Source organism: Myotis brandtii, unplaced genomic scaffold, assembly GCF_000412655.1.
Source record: "Myotis brandtii unplaced genomic scaffold, ASM41265v1 scaffold84, whole genome shotgun sequence".
Lineage (NCBI taxonomy): Eukaryota > Metazoa > Chordata > Mammalia > Chiroptera > Vespertilionidae > Myotis > Myotis brandtii.
The window spans coordinates 287,653-298,946 of record NW_005371410.1 but is presented as its reverse complement, the minus strand read 5'-3'; the positions used below and the strand labels follow the sequence as shown (position 1 = coordinate 298,946).

Below are 11,294 nucleotides of genomic sequence, written 5' to 3'. Positions count from 1 at the left end.
TTTTGAAAGGGATTTTTTTTTTCTTCCTAGGGATTCATCCTCTCAACCTTCATGGAGGGTGGGCTTTGTGCCAGGTAACTTGTAGTGCCCTGGGAGCAGGCAAGGAGGTGTCCACCCTGGTGGGCACATACTATCACAGCCCCACACCCTCAAGCTGCTAAGCTATGGAGCCTGCTGATGACGGGGTGGTCACCACGGAAGGCGGGATGGAGGAAGGACAGGGACAAGCACTTTTTGATTGCCCACCAAGTGCCCGAGCCCACATTAGCCCAGTGAGGGCTGGCTGGAGCATGCCGGTGGAATGGCCAGAGTTGACCTTTGAGTAAGTATGCTCCTTCTAGTCCAGGTCTACCTCTCTCCCCGGCAGTGCAGACGGAGACCTGGGCTGGCGCTGGCCTGGAGCTGAGGTCCACCTGACGAATAGGTATTGCCCAAATTAAGAAGGTAAGTCGGAGTATAATTTTTCAACACCTTTATTAAGAAATATCAAAAGTTGATTACAGTTCCATACACAGTTTTACAAAGTTCAAGTGGAGGGGAGGGTGGGAATGTCGTCAATATGCACGTCTGAACACTAGGGCAGCTGGCCAAGGAGATGACCCTGTAACCCCCGTCGCCTTGTTTAACAGTGGCCCACACCCTGCCTTTCCCCATCGCCACTCGGTCACAGCACAATTTAGGTACTTGAAACTGTTTAAACACATTATGAATACTCGTTCAATAGCTCTCCTTTTATTTGGTCATCTCCCTTCCCTGAAAAAGCTGAGCTGTGCATAGGGAGCCCACTTGAGTCCCATTCCCTGCTGTTTGCATCACATGTTCACAAAGCCTGCTTTGAGAGTTGCACAACATTGCAAGTTACACGTTACCATATTACACTTGGGAAAGAACCCACACACATTGTTATTTTTTAGGTAAAGGCTAACAAAGAAGGGGGAGCACTCAACTTAGAAACAAAACACCACGGTCACTCCGTGGAACCGTGAAATACGGGACTCGCCTGCCAATGCCACGAAGGTCCTCGCGAGCGGCCAACGGGCACGACCGAGAAGAATTGGATGCAGGGAACCGGCACAGAACACAGAAAGGGATCTTCTCGGGCAGGTACATCACGTTCCTTTGTCGGGGACATTGCATCAGAGGGGAATTACACTTTCCAAATAATCGGGGCTAGTAGGTCATTGGCACCGACCGGAAACAGCAACGGTGTGGTGTGCCTTGGTGAAGGCTTGTGCTGGGTTATCTAAGAATAGATTTCGGAAGCGATTGTCCAGCAACATCAGCAGGAGCCATCTTCAGAGGAAGGACTCTTTGTTCACCCACATGAGGCTGCGTGTCTCATTGGGCTTGCACTCGTACTCAATGACCGAGAAGGGGCTGCCCCACTGGCAGTGATCTCGCTTGTGGTAATTGTAGAACTTGACTTGCCACACCGTCTCGAAGGTCCCAATGTCAGTGAACTGAGGGAAGAGAAACACGCCCCATAAAAACCCCATTCTTCCCTGAGCAATAGGCAAGAGCTAACGTGAGTAAGGTCTTCCATCACCCAGGATAAGCAACCAAGGCTCTGTGGGTCAGCAAAGCCTAGACCTTTAATGAACTATCTTCCTTTATGATGGGAGATATTTTCCTGAAAAACTGTCTGTAAATCATTTTTTTCCTCTATGAAATCTTATCCCAGCGTGTGGGTGGCACGCGCTATCATATTGTCTTTAATAAAAATACCTTCACAAAATGTATCTGTTTTCCAAATTTAACTTCTGGGAACTGCTCTTGGAATCTCAGAATTTTAGCATTTGCCACAGAAAGGGGGATTGGGAAGAGAAGAGGGCATAATGTCTGATGGTTGTTTTTTGGTTTCTATTTCAAAAGACAGCTGTCCAAAATAACACAAGCACAACAGATGATACAACTGCCCTTCCATCATCAATTTTAATTCCAAGAAAAACGATGCGATTGGAAGCATTTGATAGTTAAAGACCCTCCTTTAACTTTCAAATATTACTACCTAGTGTTTAGGAGTCAAGATCCATGACCATGCCTCGGGCTTTGATTATACCTTACCAAAACCATATTTGAGTACCTACTAGGTGTTTTGCACATATAAAAACTTGTATAAGGCGTTCTTCTTACTCTCAAGAAGTTTGCATTCTATATGTCATACTTTAAACAATAAAGAATTTATATTAAAGAAAGTTTGCATTCTAATTTAGAAGGTAGGCCCTGCAAGTCACTGCACAGAATTCTCCGGAACCATAAGCCCATGATTCTCATGTCGCTGAGAAGAGGGCACAGAACACCCCAGAGGCCACTGGGCAGGTGCTCAAGTGGCCTGTGGGGTAGCCTGACCCAGCTACCACCTCCTGGAGCTATTTAGGGGATCTGGCATTAAACAGCGTGATGCCTGTCGTTATTTTATCCGCTGACCCTCCCTTGTCATGGGAGGGGACAGGGACTGACTTGGCAGGATTCTTAGACTTGTCAGGAGCCAGAAGACAGAAAGGGGGAGGGCAGCGAGAGCTAGGAGCCTTCTGCTTGTGGCTGCGACAGGAGAAGGGTGGTCAGGTGCTTCCCAGATAGCTTTCCAAGATGCTCTCAAAAGTATATCCTGCACGATGGCCTCATCCTGCTAATTTGATTCCCCAAACAAGATCTTGCTTCCCTTTGGGCAGTTTGCTTGACTTGAAAGAATGGAGGATCTACCTGGGATCCATACATTTACTCCCAGGTAAGAAAAATAAAGTATCTCTGTGAGTCATGGCTTAAAGACCTATGCAAGTCTACAAAGGCTTTATCTATAATAGCCCCAGACTGGGATCATTCACCTGATGACAGACAATATTTGGCATATCTATAAAATGGCATTTACTCAACAACAAAGGGAACATACTGATTCAGGCAGTGACAAGACTGGATCTGGACCTCAAAGACTTGCTGAGCAAAAGAATTCAGACCCGAAAAAAATACATACTGTATGATTCTATTTATATAAAACTATATATATATAGTTTTATATATATATCTATATATATATATATATAGTGGTAGGATATAATGTAAGCTGACAGGGAACATCTGTGGTTACCCAGGGCCTGGGGTGGGAGGAAGGGATGATGATTGATGAAAATGTGCAAGAGGGAACTTTTTGGGATGATGAAAATGTTTGATTGTGGTGGTGGTTATAGAAGTATATGTATATGTTTGTCAAAACTTACTAATCAGTGTGCTTAAGATGGTTATATTTATTATATGTAAACTATACCGCAAAGTTGATTAGAAATAGAAATATTGCTTTTTAGTGCGCTACAAGGAAACAGCTATTCTAAATACTGCCAATGGGAACTGAGTTATATAGCCTTTGGAAAGGTAATTTGTATCAAGTTAAAGGTTCTGAATATACTTGGGTTCAGCAACTCCACCTATAATTTTTCATAAGTTTATCATAATGTTTAGAGTACTAAAAATGTGAACATTTGTATAAAACTGGAACACAGGTCATTAAAAAGAAAAAATGTCTAATATCTGAAGATATTCAAATATACTTATTAATTTAAGCAATATACTTTTACAAAGATATTATTGACCTGTCAACTTAGCAAACATTTTCTAAATACCAGAAGCTAAGCATCTAATAAAAGGAAAATATTATGAAAATGGTGGAATATGATGGATTTATACAGGTGGGGCAAAAGTAGGTTTACAATTGTGAGCATGCAAAACAGTTTATTTTTGTATTATTTTACAAACAATTGTAAACCTACTTTACTCCCTCTGTATAACCATGAAATAGGGTTATAAATGATATCAGAAAGTGATTAGAACAATGCCAACAGGAAAAAGATGGATTAAAACAGTTTATATACAGTATGAGCTCAAATCCATAAAATAAGATATATGGGGGAAAATGAAAACATATTAATAATGTAATTCTAAGTAAAAAAAAAATTGAGTGGTTTTTCTATCTTTCCTACTCAGATTTTTGCAATATATGTTACTTTCATAATCAGAAAGAATATTTTAAATGGTGAAACGGATTTATCATCCCTGAAAAATTAACATGTATTTCTCAAATCCTAGGGATTTTATAAATTCTATGAAGGATACATATATGCTAATGAAAATATTAAAAATTTATGTACAATAGGTTACTAGCAACAATAATAAAATGAAATTTTGTTTTGTAAATCACCAACTCATTCGAAGAGGGTTTAGTATTACTTATTACTGACCAGCAAAGGGCATTACACATTTTAAGTGCAATTGAGTTAAGTTAAATTATAAAGATATTTTACAAACACTAGCTGATCTTTTGAGAGAAGAAGCCTGAAACCATGCTAGGTAAGTGGAAGAAACAATGCTGAGGCCTTTTTTAAAAAAAATAAACACAAAACTTGGTTTTAAAAAAACAAACTGATGATAACAACAGGTAAGAAAAAACTTATGTCTGAATAACCTTAAAAACTAAGGAAGTCTCAGTAACACAAGAGAGCAAAATAGAAATCTGCTGATAGCAATAGTCATAGCTCAGTAAATGGCACATGAGATGCTTCATAGTCAATTTTGTTTCTCCTTTACTGATGTTGCACCCACAGGCATGTTGTAGTAAACTTAACTGGTGCTTACCATGCCTTAGTTGTTTTAACTTCCCATTAGCCTTCCTTCCCGTTCTTTCTTCTGGAGTTCTATTTTCTGGGCATCTCACTACCTAGCTCAGAATTTCTGCTCCTTTGGCTAAGAACAGATGGACATTTAAAAGCTGACATTCTTCTTGAAGAACAGAAGAAATTACATAGGCTCTCTACTCCCTCTCAACCCATCTGTGCCTTCCAAGGAAAATTTACCCAGGCAGGCTCCCTGGGCGATGCAGTTTATACACAGGTGTAATTCTGTGCATTTGTATAGTACTCTTTGTTTTATGCAACACTTTCACATATGTCATTCCACATTGGTCTTGTGATGGGTTTTAACATCTCCATGTTATGAAGGTAAGAACTAAGATTCAGAGAGGTGAAGTGACTTTCTCTTGGTTTAGACGAGGCAGCCAGCTAATGATAGGAGCAGGCCAAGAACCTAGGTGTCCTAATTCCTATCTAGGAACTATCGTCACTGTACCAAACTGTTCATATAAGGAAAAGAGCTACAAGTTGATCATCAGTGGTTTCTTTTTTCTCCTTCAGTGAGAACATACACAGATTGTTACCTGTTGAATCCTTGAACACTGCTATGGACTGAGTGTTTGAATTTATCCAATATTCAAGCCTAAATTAAAAATGTATTTGGAGGCCTTTCAGAGGTCCTGGGGGTGGAGCTCCCATGAATAGGATCTCTCTCTCTCTCTCTCTCTCTCTCTCTCTCTCCTCCTTCATGTGAGGACGCACCAAGAAAGCAGCCTTCTATGAACCTGGAAGAGTGCTCTCACTAGATCTGTTAGCACCTTGATCTTAGACTTCCAGCATCCAGATCTGTGAGAAATAAATGTTTGTTGTTTAAGCCACCCCGTCTACTGTATTCTACAGTTTACATTCCACTATACACCTGGATATTTGCTGTAGTGTCCTTAAAAGTTGCAAGCCTTGGTACATTTTAATTTCACAACTAATGTGAAAGAGAACCCATCAGATTCCAAGAAGAGAAGATGCATTTGTTGTCCCCAGTAATAAATGAGTAATCTGAAGAGCTTTTTAAAAACAATTTCTGTGGTCTTGCCCTAGCTGGTTTGGCTCAGAGGATAGAGCGTTGGCCTGCGGACTGAAGGGTCCCAGGTTCAATTCCGGTCAAGGGCATGTACCTTGGTTGGGGGCACATCCCCAGTAGGAGGTGTGCAGGAGACAGCTGATCGATGTTTCTCTTTCATCGATGTTTCTAACTCTCTATCCCTCTCCCTTCCCTCTGTAAAAAATCAATAAAATATATTTAAAAAACCAAACAAACAAACAAACAAACAAAAAACCCCCAATTTCTGTGGTCTTACCACCAGGTTGGTCTAGAATCCCGAGAACTTCCCTGCATTCCCTATGCCACCCACCTCCACTGGAGATATGTGAAATTCACCAAGTTATTAATAAGGTCATTCAGAAATCCATTGACTTGGGAGCACAGAACAAACTTATATTGATAAAAACACGATGTTATTTCATTACCAAGTAAATTCAGTATAAAAAGCACCTGTGACTTTTAGTGTAGTGTGATCTATTAATTCCTACTGGATTCCAAGCCCCTCTTCTTCCCTCACATGCTCCCTCTTCCTCGAACTCTTATTCGTTCTTTAGTTCTTCCTTTAAGAAAGCCATCCTCACCCTATCTGGTTTGGCTCAGTGGATAAAGCCTAGGACTGAAGGGTCCTGGGTTTGATCCCGTCAAGGGCACATGCCCAGGTTGTGGGCTTGATCCCCAGTAAGAGGTGTGCAGGAGGCAGCCGATAGATGATTCTCTCTCCTCATTGATGCTTCTATTTCTCTCTCCCTCTCCCTTCCTATCTGAAATCAATAAAAAATATATTTTAAAAAAAGAAAGCCATCCTCAAAACCTTAAGCTAGGATTAGAGCCCTGGTGTGTGCTTCACAGGCACCATTATTTTTTCACTACACTTTATATAATAATAATAATTTGCTTTATTATTGATAATCATGTATAATTATGTTTTGCTCCTCTAGATTAGAAACTCTGTAAAGCCAGGAATGTACATTTTGTTTACCACTCTTCTCCCATATTAACATATAGGAAATCGTCATATATTTATTTGTTGACAAACCAAGAAAATAAAAAAATTCATAAAATAAAAATCTAAAACTCGATATAAAATATGAGCATATTGAACTTAGCAATATATTAAGAATCATACATGATGTTTAAAAGTAGGACTTATTTTAGAAAATAAAGGTATAGTAGCATTTGAAAGTATATTATGTAATTATTATATTAATATATCAAAGAAGATAAGTTATCTCCATAGACAGGAAAAGAAATTAGATGGAATTTCACACACCTCCCAATTTTAAAAATACCTCTTAGTGAACTAGAAAAAGGATGCTTTAACATAATAGATATTTGAAACTAACATTGTACCTAACAGTGTAACTCTGGAGACAAGGCTAGCCTTTACCAACACTGGCATGCAAAATTATTCTAAAAACATCAGCCAATGCAATAAGGTGGAGGGAAAAAAAGTCAGAAAATGATGCACTTATATGTAGATTATGATTTTCTAGCTGAAAAACACAAGATCATTAACTGAAAATTTTTAGTATGCAAATTTAGTAAGGTGGCCAGTTACAAAATACATGAACACATATCATAAAAGCAACATATTAAAAACAATGCGATACTGGCATAAGAATAACAGACCAATGGAATAGATTAGAAAGTGTAAAAAAGGCCTTAAAATTATTCCCATATAAAAAATTACTATGAAACTGACCTTTGGAGAAGTATGGATTATTTAATTATATTGGGACATTAAGAACAAATAGATTCTAATATGAAACCATGAGTTCAAATATTTCATTTTATACCTTTTCTTAAGGGGAGATAGTGATTGTTTTCTTTTCTGTAGTTGCTATTTGCCCAAACACCACCCCCTACACCCCCAAGCAGGCCTTACCGGCATGGTGATTTGGATGGGTTGTCGTTCTCCACTCTTGGTTGGGGCCACACCTTCTGTGTCATATGTGCCCATATAAACAATTCTGTCCCCATCAGGCTCTTTCGACTTCAGTTCCAGTGGGACGACCACACCACCAATGGAAATGTTCCTGCAATGGACTTGAGTTGAGCACATGTGGTAGGAGTGAGTTTAGGTACCCTTTGTTGGTCTTGACCACAGCCCTAGGCAGGAAACCTACAGGGTGTGGCTAAAGAAGACATTATGGTGTTCTAGAAAGTTCTGAAAATTCAAGAGGCTTGAGTTCTCCAACTAATCAGTCATGTAATCTTAGACCAACTACATAATCTCTCTGGATGGACAGTATTCTCATCTAGAATACTGGTACAAGGCCAAGTCAGACGTTAGCCGTGGTCCTCCTCTTTAGTGTCCCTTTTGTGGAGCTATTAAAAACCTACCTATACCCAGCTCCCTCCCAAACCCCAGAGAAGAATTCAATTGGTCTGGTTTGGGCACTGGTAAATCTATTTTAAGACTCACTAGGTGATTCTAATGTGTAGGTAAGGTTGAGAACTATTAAACTAGTTCTCTCATGATTTTCTGTTCCACCAATCATGGATCCCATGAGTTGGGGTACTCTTCCTCAAGCCAGCTACAACACCAGACATTCTCACTGTTGTTTAAGCCACCCATTCCTTTGTTAGGGTAATGGCCCTCAAATAGTCCTGAACTACCAATATCAGATCACTTGACAGCCTATTAAAAAGCAAATTCTTAAGCCCCCACTCTAGGGTGGGGCTCAGCCCTCTGTGTTTTAATAAGACCTCTAGGTGATTCTGACCTACACTCAAGTTCAAGAACCACTGGGTTAGGACATTGAAATCCCCTTGATAAAATTAAATTTTAACTAGAAAATAATAGTTTTGTCATTAACACAGATTCATTAGTAGATTAGCTTAAAAAATAGAAAACTACCCTCAAGAAAATGGCAGAGAACAGATAACTTGAGAGAAGAGGTTGCTTGGAAAGAGGGGAAAGAAAACGTCTGGATCTCATGGAGATGCACAGATAACACTGGGAAATGTGAGGACAATGGGTCCATGAAGCTATGGGGGGAGGGGGGGGAGGTGGAGAAGATGCTGATAAATAGATGGACCAGGAGCACCAGAAAAAAACGAGGTCTTAGGTCCTTGAATTAGGGCCTGCCACCTAGAAGGCCAATACAAGTTTAGTGAATTAATGACTGCAGATGGGCACTTACGCTGAAAAGGTCTCTGGTGGACTCAAAGCACCCCCCCCCCCCCCCCGACACACACACACACAACTCAGTATATGGTAGATGATTTAAATGCTGGCTATTTCCTCCTTCCCCGCTAGACCTCACATCAGGCTTAGGTGGAGGCTGAGAGGTAAAGGACCCCACCCCTGGATGCTTCCCCATAATCTATGAACCCTCCCACACTGACCTCCCAGCCAGGGGTCTACTAGGTGCATCAGCTGGGGTTGCAGGGAAGAGATAATCCCTGCCACGAGTAAACGAAAAACACACACACAAACACATCTTTTTGTTGTAAGGATGTTGCTAATCCCAGGCGCCATCACCAGGCTGAACAGAAAACCCGGGAGAAAAAGAAAAACAGCCGGCACGGGAAACCGGCAAATTAGGCCAAGCAGAGGAGGCTGCGCTCTGACTGTGGCTGCTCCCCCAGCCCGGCGTCCGCAGCCACGGAAGGGCAGATGGAGGAGTGGGGGGCGTCCTCCGGGAGCCACAATAACCACCCCACCGCCGCCTTTACACTCCATTCCTCAGCCTACAGCTCGGGGGCAGGCCGGGGCGGGACGCCAGGACACGGGAGAGGAGGACCGCGATTGCGGAAGGTGAACTCCGCGGCGAACTGCACCCATCTGCACCGCCCCGGCCGCCAGGGGGTCCGCGCGGAGGCTGGACAGAAGGGATGAGAAATGTACAGGTAAACAAACAAACAAACAAAACCAACCCCGAACCCCTGGCTTCCTGTCGCTGTTTTAAACATCCCACCCTCGATGGGTGGAGGGAAGCCAGAATAGAGGAAAGGCAGAGGAGGGGACCAAGGGAACCAGGACTTCTGCCCCCCACCTCCGGGTCCCCCTGGGTGCGGCGCGAGCCAAGAGGGGCCCGGGAGGCTCAGGCGTCCCGGGGCCTCGGTCCTCCGCGCGTACCCCAAGGGGGCCGGGCATCCTTGGCGCGCTCCCGCACTCACTCGACCTGCAGCGTGCTGGGCTTAATCTTCACCTCCACCTTGTAGGAGGAGCCGGTGAGCAGCTTGATGGTGCGGTTCTGGCCGAAGCGCTGCCCGTCCACCTTGTAGAAGACCGGGCCATCGTTGGGCTGGATGCGCAGCGCGATGGAGAGGCGCACCAGGCCGGGCAGGTCCCCCATGGCTGGGCACAGGGCGGCAGGGCGGGCGCGGCGGCTCCGGGGGGCGGAGGAGAGCGCGGGCTGTGACCGGGCGGCTGGAGGGCGGTGGGCGGAGAGGAAGCGCGAGTAGGGGGGAGGAGGCGGAGGGAAGGCTGCCGCTAGTAGCCCTCGCCGTCGCGGCCGTCCGCACGGGCTCTGGAGCAGCTCCCGAGGCTGTGGCCTCCCGCCCCACTAGGCGAGGAAGCGCACCGCAGGGACAGCTGCGAGGCCCCGAGCCTGCCCATTCCCCCGCTTCCCCTGCTGCGCCCTCCGGGCACCCGTGGGCTCGCTCCAGCCTGCAGGCCCCCGGTAGATCAGCGTGGCTGGGGGCGAGAGAGTTAATCCTGTTTACGCACCACAATCCCCTGCAGCTAGGGGAGAGGAGGATATTTAGGCTCCTCCTAGAGCGGCGGGGTTTGGTCGATGGAGAGGGTTGGGAGGAAGGGGTTCAGCGACACGACAGCAAGAAGCGAGACCTCCGAATGTGGATGACTCCTCGGTCAGCACAGGGATGTGGACACCATTGCTCGCGGATGGGGTCCCAGGCAGACAGGAGGAGGCTGAGAGACGAAAGGGAGACTGGAAGCGAGCAGGGCAGGAACCCGCTAGCCAGTGATTTAAATTTCAGGAAATAGGAGTCTTTCTAAAGCGTAGGGGAAATGGCCGAGGAAAGGCGCAGTTCCTGCTAATGCGGACTGCAAGCTACACTGGATTCGGAATGTGCGCGAGAAAAGGGGAAAGATGAAGAGAAAGAAAATAAGCAATACTCAAGGAGGTACACCTGGCGGTGTATATTTTAATTGTGCATATCCTTGTCTCAAGAATGACACGGTAATGAATCACACACATATATTTATAGTTCTTGATGGGTGAGCTATTAACCCTGTAAAAGGCAACTGGCATGTCTGGAAGGCATAGTTGGTGGACTATGTCCAGGAGGGATCTTCCATAAAAGATTATTGGCAGAGCCCTTGGCCGGACACATTTGCATATTAAGTATGATTAGAGAGACTTCAAGGCAGGAGTCGGTTGACCGATCCTGATTTTGGAAGCAAGCAGAGACCTGGGGTATTAGGGCTCTATTGAGAATGGTTTCAGAGAGCGGAGAGCAAGCTTCTGCTTCAGCACCACCCAGGTGGATAGTACCAGGACCGGTGAGCACACCTGGGTGATGGAGAAGCGGTTAGTGAGGACTAGTGGGTCGGAACGGGTCTGTTTGGTAGTATTTGTTCACCCGGGCTGGTACCACTTTTCTTT

The 11,294-nt window shown here is 44.2% G+C and overlaps 1 protein-coding gene across 1 annotated transcript; it reads right to left on the bottom strand.

The window, feature by feature from the left end:
* Positions 1-457: 457 nt before the first annotated feature.
* On the bottom strand, positions 458-11,026 carry CNRIP1 (cannabinoid receptor interacting protein 1). Its single transcript, XM_005884537.2, has 3 exons — positions 9,841-11,026; positions 7,601-7,751; positions 458-1,460 (listed from the first exon to the last, which is right to left on the bottom strand). Exons 1-3 carry the CDS (start codon positions 10,017-10,019, stop codon positions 1,296-1,298), a joined length of 495 nt encoding a protein of 164 aa, XP_005884599.1. The 5' UTR covers positions 10,020-11,026; the 3' UTR covers positions 458-1,295.
* Positions 11,027-11,294: the final 268 nt, after the last annotated feature.